The sequence below is a fragment of the Peromyscus eremicus genome, chromosome 23 (assembly GCF_949786415.1).
Source record: "Peromyscus eremicus chromosome 23, PerEre_H2_v1, whole genome shotgun sequence".
Taxonomy (NCBI): domain Eukaryota; kingdom Metazoa; phylum Chordata; class Mammalia; order Rodentia; family Cricetidae; genus Peromyscus; species Peromyscus eremicus.
In genome coordinates, this window is record NC_081438.1 from 35,142,688 (window position 1) to 35,164,824 (window position 22,137).

The 22,137-nt window shown below is 45.6% G+C and overlaps 1 protein-coding gene and 2 non-coding genes across 3 annotated transcripts in view; all 3 read left to right on the plus strand.

The window, feature by feature from the left end:
• Positions 1-7,887: 7,887 nt before the first annotated feature.
• Trrap (transformation/transcription domain associated protein) overlaps positions 7,888-22,137 on the plus strand; it is a 94,410-nt gene continuing 80,160 nt past the window's right edge. Inside the window, exons 1-6 of the mRNA XM_059249716.1 lie at positions 7,888-7,983; positions 10,995-11,155; positions 11,545-11,594; positions 16,351-16,461; positions 18,089-18,193; positions 20,369-20,452. Of these exons, the coding sequence (XP_059105699.1) occupies positions 11,056-11,155; positions 11,545-11,594; positions 16,351-16,461; positions 18,089-18,193; positions 20,369-20,452 (450 nt within the window). The 5' untranslated portion in view covers positions 7,888-7,983; positions 10,995-11,055. The remainder of the gene's footprint in view (positions 7,984-10,994; positions 11,156-11,544; positions 11,595-16,350; positions 16,462-18,088; positions 18,194-20,368; positions 20,453-22,137) is intronic.
• Positions 11,233-11,439, plus strand: LOC131898721 (small nucleolar RNA ZL1). The gene has a single exon (XR_009376023.1). It is a non-coding gene; the product is annotated as a small nucleolar RNA ZL1 (small nucleolar RNA).
• LOC131898712 (small nucleolar RNA SNORA70) lies at positions 13,485-13,617 on the plus strand. Its single transcript, XR_009376014.1, has one exon. It is a non-coding gene; the product is annotated as a small nucleolar RNA SNORA70 (small nucleolar RNA).

Below are 22,137 nucleotides of genomic sequence, written 5' to 3' on the forward strand. Positions count from 1 at the left end.
AATTGAGTCACTCCTTCTACACCTGGGTCCAGGGGATCGAACTCATGTCCTTAGGCTGGGCAGTAAGCACCTTTGCCCGCCAATCCTTCTCATTGGCACCCCACTGATTTTTGCTAATGATAGCCTTTTGAGAGTAGGTTATTCTGTCTGTTGGTCCTAGCAAGGTGGTACAATGGAATATCTTTTAGTCACAGATGGGAGAAGCCCCAGAGTTCAAATCCCTACTAAGGCAAAATAGTGAGGCAGGGAAAGTCTTAGTGAGGTGAGAAGGGGGGAGGAGCTCTTTCATCTTAGAACCTGGTTAAAATCTCTCGCCAAGAGAGAAGCAAGAATCTCTGCACACCGCATATATATCGTGTATATTCATACAGACACATGCATACACATCAACAAAAAATTGAGGGTTTTTTTGTTTTTTTTGTTTCGTTTTATTTTTTCTTTTTTTTTTTTTTTTTTTATTTATTTATTATGTATACAGTGTTCTGTCTGCATATACACCTGCAGGCCAGAAGAGGGCACCAGATCTCATTACGGATGGTTGTGAGCCACCATGTGGTTGCTGGGAATTGAACTCAGAACCTCTGGAAGAGCAGTCAGTGCTCTTAACCTCTGAGCCATCTCTCCAGCCCCGTTTTATTTTTTCAAGACAGGGTTTCTCTGTGTAGCTTTGGTGCCTGTCCTGGAACTCTCTCTGTAGACCAGGTTGGCCTCGAACTCACAGAGTTCTGCCTCGGCCTCCCGAGTGCTGAGACCAAAGGCATGTGCCACCACTGCCCAGCGATATTTTTAAAAAGAACCCCAGCACAGCTAACAACTGCTTAAGGTCTGTGGTGGTTAGAATAGGAATGACCCCCGTAGCCCCACGTGTTTGAATGCTAGGCCCATAGGGAGTGGCACTGTTAGGTATGGCCTTGTTGGAGGAAGTATGTCAGTGTGGCAGCGGTGGGCTTTGAGGTCTCGTGTGCTCAAGCTAAGCCCCGTGTGTCACACAGTTTCCTTCTGCTGCCTGTGGATCAAGATGGAGAACTCTCAGCTCCTTCTCCAGCACCATGTCTGTCTGCATGTCACCATGTTTCCCACCATGATGATAATGGACTAAACCTCTGAAACTGCAATCCAGCCCCAATTAAATGTTTTCCTTTATAAGAGTTGTTGTAGTTGTGGTGTCTTTTCACAGCTATAGAAACCCTAAGACAAGGCCTTTCTCCCTTCCCGACTATAAATCTTCAGTTTTCTAAGATTCTCACTAGAAAGTCCATTTTTAGGGAAAAGACTTGTATTCAACCCTGCCTGGACATTTGTAGCTTTCGGTTTTGGTTTATCAGATTATAATGCCGTCCTAGGCATGTACAGACCCACCTATTACCTCACTTAACAAATAAAAGACAATAGAGGAGGTGTCTTTCTTAGTAACCTCTAAAAAAAGATTTAAGTTTTATTTTGTGTGTGTGTGTGTGTGTGTGTGTGTGTGTGTGTGTGTGTTTGTGTCTCTGTGAGTATATGGGCAAGGACTGCAGGCATCCCCAGAGGCCAGAAGAGGGCACTGGATCCCTTGAAAGAGGAGTTACAGGCAGCCTAACATGGATGCTGGGAACCAAACTCAGGTCCTCTGGAGAAGCAGTGAGTGCTTTTATCCCGAGTCATTTCTCCAGCTCCTATTATTGATCTTTTGAGACGACAGCCACAAAAATGGTAGGTTTGGTTAATGCTGAGACAATTGCTTACTCTTCCCTGAGGAGTCCATTCCCACCTGGCTTACATCCTTCTTTCTATGGCTCTTCCTTAGGAAGCACATACGGACATACAGATGTGTATCGTTTTCTTCCTTAGGAAGCACATACGGACATACAGATGTGTATCGTTTTCTTCCTTAGGAAGCACATACGGACATACAGATGTGTATCGTTTTCTTCTAAGCACCTCTCTTTCTCTTAACCCTTCAGATTAAACCTGTATTAAAGTGATCTTTAACAAAACCTCCAACTCAGGGCAGCAAAGGAGAGCAGTGGGTAAAGGTTCCTGTGGCTGAGCCCGACGCCCTCGATTCCGTCTCTGGGATGCACGCGGTAGAGAGAACCAACTCCCACAGGTTATGGGATCTTGCACTGTCAGCTCACCATTCTGAATAAATGTTTTTATGTGTTTGTTTTTTAATCAGCTGGGTGTTATGGCACACACCTTCAATCCCAGCCCTCCACTCGGGACACAGAGGCAGGCAGACCTCTGAGTTCAAGGCTAGCTTGGTCTACAGGGTGAGTTCCAGGACAACCAGGGATACATAGTAAGATTCTGTCTCAAAAAAATTAAAAGCAAAAAAAAAAACCTCTGACTCTACTTCATCATTGTAATGAGTACAGTAAAAAAAAAAAAAAAAAAAAATGGCTTTTAGACATGTAAAACCAGCTTAGTCGGGTTGGGAATTTAGCTCAGTGGTAGAGGCAAGCGCAAGGCCCTGAGTTCAATCCTCAGCTCAAAAAAAAAAAAAAAAAAAAAAGAAAAGAAAAGAAAGAAAGAAAGAAACAGCTTAGTCAGGAGCTCCACTAGACCCACAGCTGCATCTGATAACTGGAACCCAGTGACATCACTCACTCCAGACAGCCAGACACAGTCCTAGACTCCATGACGCCCACTAGACAGTCTATAAGCAGAGACCAAGAAAAATGCTCTGCTCTGCATATCTGGAGAGATGTCACTTTGATCTGCCCTGTGGCTAGAGAGTCTCTCCCAGAATCCTCACCCTCGAACCAGAGAGTTGTGTTAGAGACTGGACCTGACATTCAGCTAAGATATGACACACAGGTGAGCAGCCTTGGGGAGATAGACTTAGAATAATAAAATATAACTTTTATTGTACTGAAACTACTCGTATCTACCTTCTTGCTCTCGACAATCACAAACTGGCTGATATTGAAATTCTTTTTAGCATAGAAGCCACAAATTCTGGTTTACCCCAAGTCTTGGTCCCTAAAAACCTAGGGGTACTCATCAGGCTCCCGAGGATGGCATTGTGGAGCTGTGTCTTTTTCTTCCCACAAATGACACTACCACACACTGTCCTCCACTGGAAATGTTACCTTAGAAGGAAATGAGGACCAGTGGGTGGATGGTACGGCTCTAAATCCTACGGTAAGTTGGAGGGGTCAAATGGAATTTAGAATGCTGGGTTTGTTTCATTTATCATGGCTCCAGACCTGCATCTCCACTCTGCTAGGGCAGTTCGACCTGTCAGACCCCAGGACACCTAGTCACCCTGTTGAAACCGACCAGAGATCTTGAGAGGACAAACCACTGGAATAATGATTCAGTGGAAACTTCATCATGGGGAGGGGGACCACAACTCATGGTTCAGCCTCAACCTATAAACCCAAGGCCTGTGAATGAGGTACCCAAGCAGAGAAGGGAGCATGGTGTCTTAGTCGTTTTCAAAAGGTCAGGCTCACACTGGATGTGGTGGCATGTCTAGCACTGAGGAAGCTGAGGCAGAAGGATTGAGAATTGAAGGCCACATACTGGATACTCTCTAAACTGGGAAGGGGAGAGTGTAATGCTGCAGAGATGACTCAGCAGTGAAGAGTTCTTACAGCTCTTCTAGAGGACCTGAGTTTGGTTACCAACACCCATGTTGAGTGGCTCACACCCGGTAGCAACTCCAGCTCCAAGAGATCCAACACCTTTCCTGGCCTCCGCTGACATCTGCACTGATACGGCACCTGTGTGTATGTGCATATCAGGGCGGGTGCCTGAAGAGACCAAAAGAGGATGTCAGATCCTCTCAGGCTGGAGTTCAACAGTCATTTGTAAGCCACTCAGCTCAAACGTGAATGTTGGGGACTGAATTCAGGACCTCTGCAAGAGCAGCAAACGGCCCTAACCACTGTGCCATCTCTGCAGTTGGTTATCGCGGGTATTTGTTATAGTGATGAAAACCTGGGCGACGAAACACCCGTTGCAGTCTGCATCGCGTCACCTCTGAGCCTCCTGCCTTTATGTCGCGTTAACCTTTTTTCAGTGTTCTGTGATTTATTTTATTTTTATATATACAAGCATTCTGCCCTCATATATTCCTGGGTATCACTTGTGTGCCTAGTGCCCACGGAGGACAGAAGAAGGCATTGGAGCCCTGGAACTGGAGTTACAGACAGTTGTAAGCTGCCATGTGGGTGTTGGGAATCGAACCTGAGTCCTCTGCTACAATCCCACCTAAGTCCCAGCGTGGTGAACCAATGACTTTATTGGGTTTATTTACAGAGCAAGGTGAGGGATTGTTCACAGGAGTGTGGGTGACCCCAAACAACGGCATCACTGCAATGTCCCACCCCCATTATGTGTGATGACCTCATGGAAGCTGCATCATGGAATCCCTCGGTCAGTCAACTTTCTACTCTTTGTTTGTTGTTTGTTTTATTTTTCCAAGATGGGGGTTTTCCTATGTAGCCCTGGCTGTCTTGGAACTTGCTCTGTAGACCAGGCTGGCCTCAAACTCACAGAGATCCTCCTGCCTCTGTCTCCCAAGTGCTGGAATTAAAGGTGTGTGCTGCCACCCCCACCTGGCCAACCTTTCACTTTCTATATAATCAAAAACATAGATCCCAAGATCACTTGCCGTTGGGGGGGTACAGGAGAGAGGGTCTGTGGCCCTCCCACTCCTGTTTCTACTGAGGAGTGTCAACAGCTGCATTCACATTACCATAAACCTGGCTAGGTCTCCTTGTCCCTTTCTGATTGACACGGCTACTGGTCTCTGTAGTTTCTACTCCAAGGCAGCAATGGGGTAAACATATTATGCCTAGAGGGAAGTAACTGCCCTGCAGCATTTCACCTACAAAGTATTGAGATGACAGGCAAGAGCAAGTTTGGGATGAAATCCAGGGCTGCCTACGTGCTAGACAGCCATCCTGCCTCCTGAGTCCAATCGGTGATGTTTCAGTTGAGCAAGATGCAGTGCCTCTGAGGGAAGAACATTCCAGACCGGCAGCTGAACTTCAAAGGACCTAAGAGAGGAACAGTGGACATCAAGCACAGCAAGACCCCAGTCGCTGAAAGGTGATCTGCCAGGGTTGTGTGGCAGGCAGGCAGGCAGGCAGGCCCAGAACACCTTGATGGACTGCAAAGTCTTTGTAGGTCTTAAGCAGAGGAGAGGCTTGATTTAATTTACCTAATAGGGATGATGTTGACCCTGTCCCTAACCTGGAATGCAGAAGACAAACAAGCAAAACCCTAACAAGGCGAGATTGCCTTGGTAAAACTGTACCATTACGGAAGAGAGGAGGTTTTGCCAGTGTTAGAGCTAAAACCAATTATAGGTGTGTGATGTGCAATTAAGCTGGAATTTATCGAAGATAGATTTGCTTTGTTTTTCCTTTTTTTATTTATTATTATTATTATTATTATTATTATTATGGTTTTTCGAGACAGGGTTTCTCTGTGTAGCTTTGCGCCTCTCCTGGAACTCACTTGGTAGCCCAGGCTGGCCTCGAACTCACAGAGATCCGCCTGGCTCTGCCTCCCGAGTGCTGGGATTAAAGGCGGGCACCACCGCCGCTCGGCCTGTTTTTCCTTTTTTTTAAAAAAATTCATCTATTTATTTTACATCCCAGCTGCAGCCTCCCCCCCACCCCATCCTCTCCACTCTGTCCCTCACTCCCACCCCCACCCATCCTTTTCTGTCTCTACCCAGGAAAGAGCAAGTCTCCCATGAGTATCAATAAAACATAGCATATCAAGTTGCAGTAAGACTAATCACCTTATGTATTAAGGCTGGGCAAGGTGACCCAGTATGAGGAGTAGGGTCATAGAAGCCATTAAAAAGAGTCAGAGACAGCCCCTGTTCCCACTGTTAGGAGTCCCATAAGAGGACCATCTTTCTTCCTTCCTCCCTTCCTCCCTCCCTCCCTATCTCCCTCCCTTCCTTTCTTGACAGGCTCTCACTAGGTAGACCAGGCTCGCCTCAAATTCACAGAGATTGTCCTCTGTCTCCCAAGAGCTGGGATTAAGAGTGTGTACCACCATGTCCGCTATGTTTTTCTTACGTAAATGAATGTTATTTATTTGTTTATTATTACTGTGTGTATACATGATGCCTGTATGTGTGAGCATGTGAGGGCACCCTTGTGAAAGTCAGAGGACAACTTTGTGGTATCAGTTCTCTCCTTCCTTCACACGGTTCCAGAGTTCTAACTCAAACTCAGGTTCTGAGCTCTTTCTTCCAGCATTTTCTACTCCAAGGCAGCAACGGGATAAACATGATGTGCCCTGAGGGAAGTAACTGCCTTGCAACACTTCACCTACAAAGCATTGAGATGACAGGCAAGAGCAAGTTTAGAATGAAACCCAGAGCTTCCTATGTGCTGGATAAGCATTGTACCTTCTGAGCTACAACTCTGTGAGCAATCTACTCAGCAATCTCACCGACTCCTACCTGGTTTTTTTCTGTCTTCGAAATGATACAAAACAACTCCCAGGGCACTGATTTGATGATCCCTGTTTTAAGCCCCTCTTAAACTTTGGACCTGTAAGTTTTGGAAGTTGTCATGGCATAGACTTTATTTGTAAACAGACAATTTCCTGCAGTGTGTGTGTATGTGTGTGTGTGTGTGTGTGTGTGTGTGTCTGTGTGTGGATGTCATTAGAAACAATTTCCCACCTTGCCAGGGGTTCGGCTACAGCTAGTTTTTTTGTGGCAACAATAGACAAATGCTGGAGCATGTTTTCAAAAAGCCGTCTTAACCCCGGGGTTATTTTTTGCAGGCACAGCAGGCTCTGTTGATTACCAAGTGCGAAAATGTATCAATTTAGGATCAGAACACAAAGACCCTGGTGGTTCAGGTTTCAGAGTAGGCACAGGAAGTTGCAGGATGTAAATACAAGGAGCCTGGAGGTAGTGGTTCATCAAAACATTAAACGGGCCTTTAATCCCAGCACTCGGGAGGCAGAGCCAGGCGGATCTCTGTGAGTTCGAGGCCAGCCTGGTTTACAGCGCAAGCTCCAGGACAGGCACCAAAACTACACAGAGAAACCTTGTCTCGAAAAACCAAAAAAAAAAAAAAAAAAAAAAAAAGAAAAAAGAAAAAAAAAAAACCCTCGGTAACTATGGCTACCGAGCTCTCTCCACTGTCAGTGGCTGTCACAGAACCCACTCAGTAGTGGAGAATTGATAGTTCTTGTCCCTTGTAAAGCAAGGCCTCTTCATCAGCTTCTGCCGCCTCATCTGGATATCACATGATTCATTTTCCCCTTTCCTCCACTATGTTTCTTTATTGCTTTGGTCTGGCTTGAGGCCTGTCTAGTTCTAATTTTGTCTTGGATGGAGGACATCAGCTACAAGCAGGACCATTACGGTTGTCTCGGGGTGGCCTAGCTGCAGAACAAGCTAACAGGGTGGGTATCAATCTATCTGCAACATTCCCAACAGCCTTCCTTGCCTCTTCCCGCTTGCACGAACTACGAAGATTCTCAAGCGGCTGAGAATATAGATCAGTAGTAGAGCTTCGGCCTAGTGTATGTGAGGCCCTAAGTTCAACACCCCGCATTGCAGGAAGAGGAAAAAAAAGACACCTCAGGGAAGGGAAGTCCAGCCCTAAAGGCCACACACACACTCAGTCTAACTGCGGACCAACTGGATAGGTATTTTGGGTGTCCATCACCTTTCAGCCTGGCCCCTGCGAGGTCAGGGACTCAGAGATCACGAATCTTGAAGCTGCAGCAGCCCACAGCCCCCCAGGCCTGGGTGTTCCGCAGCGAGGTCACCCTAAGGCGACGATTTAAAAGGACAGCTCGCCCACCCAGGCGGCAAACGCCCCTCCCTGCCCGGCCGCCCGCCCAGGCCGCACCCACTTGGGGGCGGTGCACCTAGGCTTAGTTCTCGGTGGGCGGACGCCGCGGCTTTAAGTAGGGGCGGGACTGAGCGCTGAGGAGCAGCGGAGTCGGCAGCGAGAGTTCTCGGACACTCGGGGCCGGAGACGGGAGGCTAGCTGGCAAGTCCCGGTAAGCGCGGGGCAGGCGGGCGAACGACCCCGGGAGATGCACGCGCGGATGTGCGTGTCTCAGGTGTGGGGGAGAGGTCGGTGCAGCGCGACGGCTCCATAGAGGGGCGGAGAAGGCCGTCCCGGCAGGACCGAGATCCTTAAGCCCCCCCCACGGGAGCTCTATTTGGCTGGATCTGCCCCACTGCAGTGTTTAGTCCTCCGCGGTGCCCGGCTGCGCTGGAGCAGACAGCGGGACGCGCAGCGCTAGCGGCCGCGGGGATTGGCCCTCGGCGCTCGCCGTAGCTCAGCGGCCTGCTTGGGGGGGCGGTCGCTGAGAGTCCCGGGAAGGACCGGCGACAAAAGGAGGGAACCCGAAGGCCGTTTGCGACAGGAAGGGATTGAGTGAGGAGTCGCGGGGGCTGCGGCGCCCTACTAAAGCCATCCTGGCATCTGCGGGCCTCCACGCAGGCACCTGGCTCTCCGGGCCAGACGCTGAGAGTGAAGGTAGCGGCGGCTGCAGCGCCCCCTGGCGGCCTGGCGGCACGGTGTCGAGCCAGTCGAGCGTCGTGGGCGGGGCGGACCCGACGGAGGACAGCGGACTGTGGGGCCGTTTGCCTTTTCCTTACCTGGGTGGGGACTCCGTGGGATCATGGGCATCCAGGCCTGAGCCTTCAGCCTCCGGGAAAGTTCAGAACCTCCTTCCGGAGTCCGCAGGCGAAATAGGGTCTTCCCCTGATGTCAGGGTCTTGGCCCAGGGGAAAGCGAAGCCAGGCCGCTGGGAAGCCTGGGTGGGGGTTTGGAAATGGCACATTTAATGAGTGGCATATAAAAAGGGGATTAAGTGTCGCAAAAGTCTGCGCAGATGTTGGGATTATAGCTCAGAGGATAGAAAGCCCGCCTGGCATACCAAAGACCCTGGATTCTATTCCCCAGAACCTCCTAAACCTGGGGTGGTGGTACACAGGCTTGTCGGGGGTGTGGGTGCTGAAGGATCAAGAATCAAGACCATCCCTACCTCAGCCAGCTCCTCCTACCCGAGTTTCACGACACCACCTCACAGCAGGAAAGTTAGATAAAAAGTTGGGCAGGACTGGGACTTCTCTGTTCTTAAGAGAAGGCTGTGACCCTGAGTCTAGTTAGCAGGCCTTGGGTGTGAGGGCCCTCCAGCGAGTTTGGAGGACAGACTGTGATAGGGAAAGGCAAGAGTTTTAGCCAAATCACGGTAGCAAGGCTGACAGTATTCCTAGTTTTTCACTTTCTCCCTACAAACAGGGTCTATGATATCATGTAGGCCTTGCTGTTCTGGAACTCTCTGAGTGCTAGGATTAAAGGTGTACTCCACCACGCTCAGCTATTCTTACTTATTTTTAACATTCATGTGCATGTGTGTTGGGTATGTATGTGGAAGTTAAAGGACGGCCGTGGGAGTCAATCCTTCCAGCCTGTGGAGGCACAGGTATGAAGTCAGTTCTCCAGGCTTGGCAGCAGGCACCTTTACATTATGAGCTAGGGGTCGGCAGCCTGTTTCCAACTCAGTGAGGTGCCCTTAAAGCATCCTTTGGGGCCAATGAGATGGTTCAGTGTTTGCAGCCAAGCCGGATGACCTGAGTTCGATCCCTGAGACCCTCATGGTGGACAGAAGGAAGGGCCTTCCACAAGTTGTCTCTGTGCTGCACACGCCTCCCTCAACCCCAATAAGTAAATATAGTAAGAAGAAGAAGACGCATTCTTTGAGTGTGTTTTGTGCCTCAGCTGTAGATAAAAGCCACAGCTTTCTGGGCACTTCACAGTCTTGGAGGTAATGCTTAGGGAAATGGCTTACTTGTTTACTTAATAATTTACACAGTGTTGCCGATAAAACCCAGGACAAGGGCTCTCTACCACAGTGTGTGTTTTTTCTTTTGAGACAGGGTCTCATCATGTAGTCCTGGCTAGCTTGCAACTCACTATGTAGACCAGGCTGGCCCGTCTCCTGAGTGCTGGAATTAAAAGCATTTGCCACCATGTCCAGCTGTTTTTTATATTTTTAAAAAGTGGCTTGGAAGAGGTGTTGAAGATGAAAAGTGTTTCATGATGAGCCCAAATCATATGGAATTCACACTTCAGCATTCACGAATAGTTTTATTGGACACAGCTGTTGTCATTCATCTATACATTTGTAACTCCTTCCTGAATACGGAAGAACTGGCTCATTGCATAGCTACAAAATATTAAGCCGGGCGGTGGTGGTGCACACCTTTAATCCCAGTGCTTGGGAGGCAGAGGCAGGCGTATCTCTGTGAGTTCAAGACCAGCCTGGTCTACAGAGCAAGCTAGGCACCAAAACTAAACAGAGAAACCTTGTCTCGAAAAACAAAACAAAACAAAAACAATTTACTGTCTAGCTCTCTGGCTTACCCCCCCCCCCCCCCCCCCACACACACACACTTGGAGATAGTGTCTCGTGTATCCCAGGCTCCTCTCTGGGCCTCTCAAGTGTTGGTATTACAAACTCTGCTTTATGTATTGCTGGGGGTCAAACCTAGGGCTTCATAAACATGTTAGGCAAACCCTATCTATCTCCCTGAGCCCCAGCCCTAGCTCTCCCTCTATTCTCTACAGCTGTATATACAAAATATTTGCCAGCTGCTGGCTTGGGGAGAGAAGGCTATATAATGGGAAAGAAAACCGTTCATGTTAAAAAACAATGTTTAAACAATGGATTTGGGTAAACTTTATATTGACACAGTATGTCCAAAACAATCAGAAACAACCTGTAGAGAACTGTATTATAATCTGGATTACTGCAGAATCATTTAGGGGAGGGGAAGTGAAATGGCTCAGCAGGTAAAAATTTCTAGCACAACCCCTGATGACCTGAGTTCGATTCCCTGGAAGTGCAATTCCTCTGACACACCTGTGGAGGCACAGGGGTCTCCCCCAGAGAATAAATAAATGAATGGAATTTTAGAAGGTACTTGGGTAAAATCTTTCACAGGTTATATACGCCTGTGCCCTTGAAAGCTGCTAATTGGATGTTTCTTTTCACAGACTGGGTGAACCCATGGGCTTGGTATTTTAGTTTTGAGAAAGAAACAGACTCAGAAGAAAGATGGCATTTGTTGCAACCCAGGGGGCCACGGTGGTTGACCAAACCACTCTGATGAAGAAATACCTTCAGTTCGTGGCAGCGCTCACGGATGTCAACACACGTGAGTGATTCTTTTTGACACGTGGGGATAAATAGCAACCTTAATGCTTGTCCTTGGTCTCCCCCTTTCTACCTTGTGGAGAAGCAAAGTGATGAGCAATAATGCTGGAGCCCCAAAGAGGCACGAGTGTGTGTGCGCGTGCCTGTGTGTGTGTGTGTGTGTATCCTTGTCTGTGCATGCACACGTGAGTCTGTGAGGATGGGTGTGTGTGACTGATGGTAGGGACCTAGCCATGTGCCATCTTCCAGGCTGTGACAGTCAAACTGATAAGATCTGATTGCTTCTCTTCAATCCAGTGATTTTTTTTTTTTAAAGCCTCCTTAAGGCAGTTTCAATGACCTGATCATTTTTTTGGTTTTGTTTTGTTTTGTTTTTTTTGCCATTTACAGCCGATGAAACCAAGTTGAAAATGATGCAGGAAGTTAGTGAAAACTTTGAGGTATGACTTTTATGCTTTGCTTTTTTTTTTTTAATTACACTTATTTCGTGTCTGTGTATTTGCCTGTACATGCCATGGTGCTACATGCTGGTCACAGGACAGTCTAAGGGACTCTGTTCTTTCTTCCATCATGTGGGCCTAGGGACTGACCTCAGGCCATTTTGATGGCCCTGCAGTTTTCTTTGTTTTCTGTGCTTTCTCCTATTTTCACATAAATATTTTTTTTAAATGTGTTATTTATTATTATTGTTGTGTTTAAGATGTGTGTGGGGTGTGGGGGTGCACATGCTACCACAGTGTTTATGTGGAGTGGTTCTCTCCTTCCTTTATGTGGGTTCTGGGTATCAAACTCAGGTTGTCAGGCTTGCCGATTTGGGTGACCCTTGGCCCGCCGAGTCATCTTGCCAGCTCTTTTGTCAGTCTTTCTAAAAGTTCTGTTTTGTCATTGTTACTTCTTGTGGTGGGAGGGGGTACAGAAGCGCTGCAGCGTGCACGTGAAGGTCAGAGCACCACTTTGGGAATGGTTTCTCCTCCCGTCTTCACCATTACCTAGGCTCTGGGTATTGAACTTGGGGCTTCAGGCTCATGTGGCAAGCACTTCCACTGCTGAGCCATCTCTCCAGCCCTGTCAGATCCTTTTATTGTTACTGACTCAGAGGTCACTGATAACAAAGGCTAGCCTGTGATAGCATACCCCTGTAACTCCAGCAGTGGGAAAGCTGAAGCAGGAAAATTGGCAGTAATTATTCAATGCCAGCCTGGGCTATGTGTACAGCTCAGCGCCAGCCTGGGCTGTGTGTACAGTACAGCTCAGCGCCAGCCTGGGCTGTGTGTACAACTCAGTGCCAGCCTGGGATATAGTGTGAAAGTGTTTGGAAAGAAGTCTTTTTTTTCTCCCTAAACATTTACTTATTTTGTGTGTCTATGTGTTTGGGCACATACATGCCATGAGTTGCATGTAGAGCTCAGAGAACAACTTGCCTTCTACAGCATGGGTTCTTCCTTAGGCTTGGCAATAAGCGTCTTTACCCTCTGAGCCATTTCCCATGCCCCATAGAATCGGTGCAACTGATGGTATTTCAAAACAGGAATTTGAAACTTTGTGCAGAATATTGCTCACCTTCCTGGTGGCAGTCTCAGTGTTGTGTTCAGGAATGTTGGCTCTGTTTTGGTTGCTATGCTGTGGCATTTTTATTTTTATTTATTTTTTATTTTTTTATTTTATTTTTTGGTTTTTCGAGACAGGGTTTCTCTGTGTAGCTTTGCGCCTTTCCTGGAACTCACTTGGTAGCCCAGGCTGGCCTCGAACTCACAGAGATCCGCCTGGCTCTGCCTCCCGAGTGCTGGGATTAAAGGCGTGCGCCACTGCCGGCTTAGTTTCACTTTTTGAACAGCCAGGCATTTAATGACTGGGATACATTTTGGGAATTGGCAGTTTTGTTATTTGGGCATCATCGAGTCCCCTTACACAGACAGATGGGATAGGTCAGTTAGGCAACATTAGCCTCTTAAAAAAATTACACTTGTACCCGTGTGTGCGTGTGCAAGTGTATGCACAGGCTGTGTGCCGTGGCACATGTGTAGAGACTAGAGGACGGCTTGAAGGAACTGGCTCTCTTACTGTGTGGTGCTGCTCAGTGGCTAGTGCCTCGATCTGCTGAACTGTCTCTCCAGCCTGCTGCCTCTTAATATGATCAAAATGTGGGGAACACAGAATATGTGTGGCTGCTGCCAGTGTGTGACACCGCAGACTGTTGACAGTGGCATTGAAAGATTCATACGTTCAAATAATGATGTATGTGGTCACTATTTGATATGTGCCTGTGGTATGTGCCCATTTATCCCAGTAGGGCAACGTCATGAGACTCTGTCTCCAAAAATGGAAAAAGTCTGTAGCCAGTTGAGCAGACCCAAATTCCTTTCCTGGAGGGGACATGGAGTGTGAGGATTGCACACAGCCACCTCCTTGGGAGTTCAGGCAGCCTGGTGCTCTGGGTTGCCCTGAGGGGCTTTCAAGGCAATTTTCTTGCAGATGTCATATATCTCCAGTTTCAGCCTTGGCTCCAGGAAGATGAAGATATGCCTTTGGGAAGCCCCAGGGCACAGTGGCCAGAGTTCATGCTGGCCAGGTTCATCTGCACCAAACTGCAAAACAAGGAACATTTGAATGAGGCCTTCTGTAGAGTCAAGCTTCAGTTCTCTGACCAACAGAAGACCCATACCTCAAAGAAGTAGGCCTTCACCATGTTTAATGCAGGTGAACTTGAAGATACAGTGGCTTGTCCCATAGCTGTTGGCTCAGATGTATCCATGGTAGTTGCCTGGACAAATGGCAGGCGCTGCATTTCTGAGGGCTTCCATTATTCACACCCCACCAAATCATGTGTGGTAATGAATCTCACATCCAGTATGTCTTTAAAAGGAAAAGAAGCTAAAAAAGCATGGTGGAGTTAATATAGAGACCGTAACAAGGTGGTTTGCTCTTTGACTTTAAGCGCGCTGCTCATAATGTCATGTGCTATGCTTTTATCTGAGAGGCAGTGCGGACTTGTTGACATCCCCCTGCCACAAAAACGTGCATTGCCCTTGATGCTGTGATGCCTGTGACACCACCAGGTGATAGATAGGACTTTTTTTGGCTCCTTTAGGATTTTACAGGACCACTGTCATGTGTGGTTCATCGTTATGTAGTACCTATTGACTTTATAATGGCTGCTTTAAAAGTCTTATCCTTTTTGAGATAGTATCTCTTTCTGTAGCCCTAACTGGTCTATAACTCAGTATGGAGGGGACTGGCCTGAAACTCAAGAGATCTGCTTGCCTCTGCCTCTCCAGTGCTGGGATTAAAGGGTTTTACCACCCTTCATGGCTAATACGTTAGTGTTTTAAAAAGATAATTTGTTGGATGTGTATGAGTGTTTCTTCTAAGTGAAGACCTAAATGATCCCCCTTTCCCCTTGATACAGTGTCTGGCTTGGTAGCAAAGAGTAGCCTCTAACCCATGGTCCTCCTGCCTCATCCTTGTGCTAGGTTACAGGCATGCAGCACTATACTTTGCTGACTGGCTTTGAAGGTCAGCCTTGAATATTCAGTATTTTCCAGAGCATTGGCATTTTTTTTCTTTGTTCAAATTTATTTATTTATTTACTTAATTACTTTTGTTCAAATTACATTTATGTGTGTACCTGGAGTTTGCATGTGGAAGTCAGAAGATAATTTACAGGAATGTTCTTTTGTATCACGTGGGTCCTGGGGATTGAACTTGGCTCATCTTGTGTCTTGAAAAGGTCCTCAACCCACTGTACCATCTTGCCAACCCTAAATGCCTTATAAAATGATGTATATATAGAATGGTGTGCCAGGTTGTATTTTGACCCTTGTGCACATTGTACAGTGTTTAGGTCAGGTGAAACATGTCTTCTCAAAACACTCTCTCTTTATGGAGAAAATATTCAGAATCCTTCTAGATTTTTTATTTTTATTATTATCATTTGCCTTTTTTTTTTTTTTTTTTTTTTTTGAGACAGAACTATATGTATCCCTGACTGCCCTGGAACTCACTTTGTAGATCAGGCTGGCCTCAAACTCATAGAATCCACCTGCCTCTGCTTCTCCAGTGCTTGAATTAAAGACTTAGCTCTTTGGAGGTACACAATGTTGCTACTGACAGTCACCCACCCTGTAGACCAGAACTTGTTGCTCCCCCTGGCCAGCTTCCCTGTCTCCCTTCTGTATTCTCCCCAGCCCAGATACCTTTTTTTTTTTTTGCTCAATTTGTATGAGGTCAGCCTTTAAGAGTCCTCATGAGTGAGGCTTAGAACTTACTTTTATGTGTGGCTCATTTCATTTAATGTAGTAATCGTGTGAGCTGTCTACTTTTTCCCAAAGGACAGGACAGGATCACATTTTTTTAATGGTTGTATTTATATACCACATTTTCTTGAACCAATCATTATTTAGTGGACACTCCTTTGCTCTGATTTCTTGACTCTTATGAATTGTGTTGTGGTGAACATGGGAGGAATGCAAGCAGTTGTATATGCTGGGAATCGAACCCAGAACCTCAGGCCTGCTAGGCAAATGCTCTGCCATTGAATTGTGTATTTAACTTGGCATGTCCACATGTGTGTGTGTGTGTGTGTGTGTTTGTGTCTTTTTGTGTATCATGTGTATGTGTATGTGGATACCTGTGAGTCCAGAAGAGGATGTTGAATCCCCTCAAGTTGGAGTTACAGGCAGATGTTATCTACCTGCCATGGGTGCTGGGAACCAAACTTAGTTACCAGAAGAAGAAAAAGACCAAAAGCTTAACTTGTGGGCCATCTCCACTACCCTACCATACCCAATTTTAACAGTAAATTTTAGTGCTTAATTCTCTTTATTAGATTTCAGATCTGAATTTCTTTAACATGATGTTATCTCAGAAGCATCTGAAAGCATTGGGAATTACTGTCAGGTCTAGAAATGCTTAGATGTCTCCATGGTTAAGAGTGTTTACAGCCTTTGCAGAGGACCTGGCTTTGGTTCCGCTTACAGTGGCTTCTAACTCCAGTTCCAGGGACCCAGTGCCTTCTTGTGGCCTCCTTGGGAACTTGGGTGCATGTGGTGCACATAAAAACTCGTATAGGTGCAAGCATAAATTTAAAAACAAAAACAAACAGAAAACTTTGTAGGTTTTTTTGAGATTGTTATATAAATTTAAAATGAAAATAAACACGTAACTTACTATGCTTTTCTTTTTTTAACTGCCAACTAGAATGTCACGTCATCTCCTCAGTATTCTACATTTCTGGAACATATCATCCCTCGATTTCTTACATTTCTTCAAGATGGAGAAGTCCAGTTTCTTCAGGAGAAGCCAGCCCAGGTAATCTGTTCACAATAGCAGGGAAAGAAAAATGGCACACTGAGGATCAGATGCAAAAATGAATCAAAACGACATAATCAAATCAAAGAATGCATGAGTCACCGAAGAATGAAAAGGTTTTGTCAGCAGGGTAACCGCTCAGGACCACTGTCTCCTGGGCTTTATCCTCTTTTCTGCAGGTTCAGTTATTTGCATCTGCCAACTAGGGATGGTGTGTTGGATTAGTTCAGTTGGGCACAAAAGAAGGCTGGTGAGCTCGCTCAGCAGGCAAAGGTGCTGGCCACCAAGCCTGAGGACCTGAGTTCAGTCTGGTGAGACTCACGTGAAGAAGGGAGGAAGTTAACTCCTGAAGGTTTTCCTCTAGCCTCTACATGTGCCCACTTATAATAAATAAATCAACCAATTAAGTTTGGCTGGAGGGCTGACTCGGTGATTAAGAGTCTGTGTACTACTCTTGCAGAGGGCCAGAGTTTGGTTCCTAGCACCCAGGCAAGATGGCTCAAAACTGCCTGTAACTCTAGAGCCAGCCAGACCTGATATCTCTGGCCTCCTGGAGTACCTGCACATATATATGAACAATTAAAAAAAAAATTAATTCTCTAGTTGAGCTTCACCTCCCAGTACCTCTAACCACATAAGCAAAGTGGACTCACTATGCCATTGTTTTCTGCCTATCAGCTTTTATTTCTTAAAGAATTTGATAACAGTTGCTGTAATGCTGGTGAGGTTTGTTGATACCTGGACCATTTTTAGGTTGTACCAGTTCTGAGAGCTTATGTGACTGGCCTCCTAGTTCTGAGCTGCTGTGCAGGTTCTTGGAGGCTTAGTGTAGCATGGACTCGTAAAAACAGGAAATGAGTGTGGAGGAACCCTCATTTTAGTTATTTGTATTCTCTGCTTTTTCTTTTCTCTTTTAAGGATTTTAAAAATGTGTATGGGTGTTTTGCCTGCATGTATGTTTATATACCACAGACATGCCTGGGGCCTGTGGAGGCCAGATAAGGGTACTGCGTTCCCTTGAACTGGGGTTGCAGATGGTTGTGAGTCACTGTGTGTGTCCTAGAACTAGAACCCAGGTCCTCTAGAAGAACAGCCAGTGTTCTTAACCACTGAGCAATCTCTAGCCCAAAATAAGTATTTTATTATTAATTATGTGTCTGTGTGTATGGGTGCATGAGCACATATGAATTCAGGGTCCCTTAGAAGTCAGAAGTGGGCATTGGGTCCTTTGGAGCTGGAGTTACAGGTGGGTGTGAGTCACCTGACTGGTGCTGAGAATAAACTCCTGTCCTCTGCAAGAGTAGGAAGTGCTCCTAATGACACCGAGTTCTCTTTCCTCTTAAGAGTCTGTGTTTGCTCTTTGGTTTCATTCTACTCTGTTCTCACAGTTGTATCTTGTGCTTGAAGTACTGGTGAGGTTGTAAAAAGCACAACGGAGTTAATTTGTTACGTAGTCGTGGGGCTTCTGAAGATGATCTGCACACATCCTGTGGGTTACATGGGAACCATTTGCAGGTCTGTTTCTAAGGTCAGGTCCCTCTTAGATGGCGCTTGCTGGTGATGTGTGTGTGAGGTTAAACAGTGAGTTTGGAACTCCCTTTGTTTTACATGTGTGTTTCCTTGCCAGCAACTCCGGAAGCTAGTACTTGAAATCCTTCATAGGATCCCGACCAATGAGCATCTTCGTCCTCATACGAAAAATGTTCTGTCTGTGATGTTTCGATTTTTAGAGGTAATCTTTGCAAATTCTTCTAATAGCCATGTTGAAAACATTTCATACGATAAATAGTAGTAGTAGTCCATGCCTCACTAAAGATCTGATTAAATGAGTGACATTTTTCTTAGTGTCTCTTTTTTTCCCATTTTTGTCTAATTCAGAAAGAAAGACTACTTAATTGAAGACCTTTTTTTTTTTTTTTTTTAAGAGAGGGTCTCACAGTGTAACCCAGGCAGACCTGGAACTCTCTGTGTAGACCGAGTTGGTCTTGAATTAAGAGATTCACCAGCCTCTGCCTCCTGAGTGCTGAGATTGAAAGTGTATGCCAACACACCTGCCCTTTCTTCTTCTTTTTTGTTTTTTTTTGGAGCTGAGGACCGAACCCAGGGCCTTGCGCTTGCTAGGCAAGCGCTCTACCACTGAGCTAAATCCCCAACCCCTTGCCCTTTCTTCTTTTTGAGACAAGGTTTCACTATGTAACCCTGGCCTGCTGGGAACTTGCCGAGTAGACCAGGTTGGCCTGTCTCTGCTTCCCAAGTGGTTGGGATTAAAGGCATGGGCCACCATGTACAGAAAGACCTGAGATTCCTAGGTGAGTGTTTTTTGTTAATCTTTTTGCTTTCTCCCGTCTTGCCATGTTTAGAATCCCGTTGTGCCTTGGGCCTTGAGAACATAAGCTTCCTTAGGAGATAGTCTGGGGTTTTTATCTCAGCTCTGCCATTCATAGCTGACCACACTGGCCACATAAGATCTCTGAGGCTCGGTGACCTCCAGGGTAGAATGTGTCTGGTCACTCCCTCACCTGGTCCAGTCCATGGTGGTTGCTCAGTAGCTGAGTGGTTTTTCTTGGTCTTTGGCAGCATGGGTTGAGCACCCCTTACCCCAAATACTTGGGAATGGGTGTTTGGAATTTTTATTTTATTTTGAGTTTTGGAATAGGGTATTTTAGGGCTACAGTCTGAACATGAATGTGAAGTTTGTTAGAATATCATTGGCACCTTCTATAGATAGCTCAAAGGTAATTTTATGAAATATTTTTTTCTTAATATAAATATATTTTATAAATGTAAACTTAATGAGTCAGCTTTTCGGTGATGATAATTCAAAATTATTGTTATAGTAATTATATATTGTTAATTATAATTATTGTTCATAATTATTAATTAATTATTAATTAATGTTACAGCATCTGTGTGTTTTGATTAAAACCATTATGTGAAGTCAGGCTTAGTTTTCCTAGTTGTGTTATCTTGTCTGGTGCTCAAAACGTTTAGGATTTTAGAGCAGTTCAGGTTTTGGGATTTTGGATCAGGTATGTGCAACCTGTATTTCCAAGTAGTGAACCACTTTGGTTATTTGTTTCAGATAGGATATCATTTAACCATTAAAGCGTCAATTCAGGCTTGTGGTCGTGCACCCCTCTAATATCAACACTTGGGAGAGAGAGGCTGACTGCTGTCAGTGAGTTTGAGCTAGCCTGGTCTACATAGTGAGTTCCAAGCCAGCCAGGGCTACACAGTAAGGCCCTGTTTCAAACAAAACAACGTTAATTCGGGACTGGGGATATAGCTCAGCTGATAGAGTGCTTTATAGCATGCACGACACCCTGGGTGTCCATCCTCAGTACCACAAACCAAGCTAGGTGAAGCACACCTGTTATCCCAGCACTCAGGAGTTCAAGGTCATCCTTAGATATGTAGTGAGTTCAGGCCAGGCCTAGCATTCATGAGACCCTATATCAAAAGGGTAGAAGAGGCAGTAATTCATGGCATGACTTACCTCTGTCCTATATGCTAGGTCACCTGTCCCAGAGTTCTGCTAACACGCTGGGATGCTCTTCAGATGGTCCATCAAGACTGTGGCTCTTTCTGTCTAGGACCTCTGTATCTTGGAACTGTGTTTATCAGCCAATCAAATGCAAGCTGATTGATTCAGGAAGAGAAACATGTAGAAAATGCCTAGACTGTTGTTTGTTTTTTGAGAGGGTCTTACTTGATTTTCTAGTCTTGATTTTCCTGGAACTCACTGTGTAGATCAGGCTAGCCCTAAACTTAAAGAGCTCTGCTTGCCTCTGCCTCCCAAGTACTAGGATTAAAGGCGTGCGCCACTATGCCCATCAACAATTTGTCTTAATCTTGAAATTAAAATGTCTTCAGAAATATAACTTGATTTTTTTGTTGTTATTTAAAGACTGAAAATGAAGAAAATGTTCTTATTTGCCTAAGAATAATTATTGAGCTGCACAAACAGTTCAGGCCACCAATCACGCAAGAAGTAAGTTATTACATTTATTTATTTATTTCTCTCTGTCTCTGTCTCTGTCTCTCTGTCTCTGTCTCTGTCTCTGTGTGTATATGTGTGTGTGTGTGTGTTCACATATGTGACATGGCACATGCTTGGTATTTAGAGGTCAACTTGGGGTAGTTGGTTCTCTCCTTCTATTATATAGGTCCCAGGAATCAAATTCAGATTGTTAGGCTTGGTGGCAAGCACCTTTACCTTCTGAGCCGTCTTGCTGACCCTTACCCTTATTTTAGCTGACTGGTCTTTTCCCTTATATGAGCTCCTTGGCCTTTTCCCTTATTTGAATTGACTGAACAGGTACTGTGTAGAAAATAGAGCCTTAGTTGGGAGATTTTGTATCCCTCTACTTTTCCCTGCTCCTTCCTGTCTTGTGCAGAGTTGTATGAGGGCATTTTCATAAAGTACATAACACACTTTGAGCATATTCCTGCTCCATACTCCACTACTTTCCCTCTTTTTAGAGCCGTCTTTATAATTTCTCTTTGTGTGAATGCACAAATATCTCCCTGAATTTTCTCAGTAGTTAGAGTGCAGTACCTGACCAGGGTGGTGGGTCAGCCCAAGCTCTTGTGTGATGGACTGGAAGTTCCAGCCATTTTCTTTTGAGTAAGGATTAAGGGGAGTTCTGAAGTTGGAGCTGGGTTTGCATCTCAGCTCTCTAGCCCCAGCAGCAGAGCAATACTGGGCAAGCTGTAGCTTTTGGGAGCCAGGTTCTTTACCCTGTAATTGATGTGCGTGCAGGTGTCCATGGAGGACAGAAGAGGGTGTCACATCCATTGAAGATAGATTTATGGGTGATTGTAAGCCACCCAGTGTGGGTGCTGGGAACTGAACTCATGTTCTTTGAGAGCAGGAACTGCTTTGAACCTCTGAGCCACCTCTCTAGCCTTGATTTTCTTTTTATGATCATAATTCTGGGCATTTAAAGTCTTTTCCATTTTTTCATTTTTTTTTTTATTTTTTATTTATTTATTTTTTTTTTTTTTGAGACAGGGTTTCTCTGTGTAGCCCTGGCTGTCCTGCAACTTGCCCTGTAGACCAGGCTGGCCTTGAACTCACAGAGATTCTACCTCTGCCTCCTGAGTGCCATCGCCATCCAGTTCACATTTTTTTTTTTAATGGCTATTGCCAAATATTCTTTGTTTATTGATCAGGCTGTTTAATTAACTAGGTTTGCAGAAGCAGGGTTCCTGAGTCAGAGTACAGTTCTAGCGCTTCACATGTGTTCCCAGGCTGGTTCTGGGAAGCCTGGTTGGTGTGATTCCCTTGGTGGTATAAGAGTCTCTACTCTTGCACCATCTCAAACATGTGTATTTATTAATTTTATTTTTAAAATATGTGTGTGCCTTGATGGATGTTTATCATGTATGTGGTTGCCGTCTGAGATCAGAAAAGGGTGCTGGATCTCCCAGAACTGGAGTTACAGTAGGCAGCTGTGAGCCGCCAGATACATGGATGCTGAGAATCCATTCTGGTTCCTCTCTGAGAGCAGGCAACCCTCAACTCACTGTTTTCTGAAGAGCATGTAATGGCCGTTCCTTAGCGCTCATCCCTTGGCTATTTCTGACAGAGAAAACTGGTTTCCATCTGTCAGTGTCTTTGGGTCTTATTTTTCTTCTTCCTCTTTTGTTTTTTGTTTGTTTATATCTATTGCC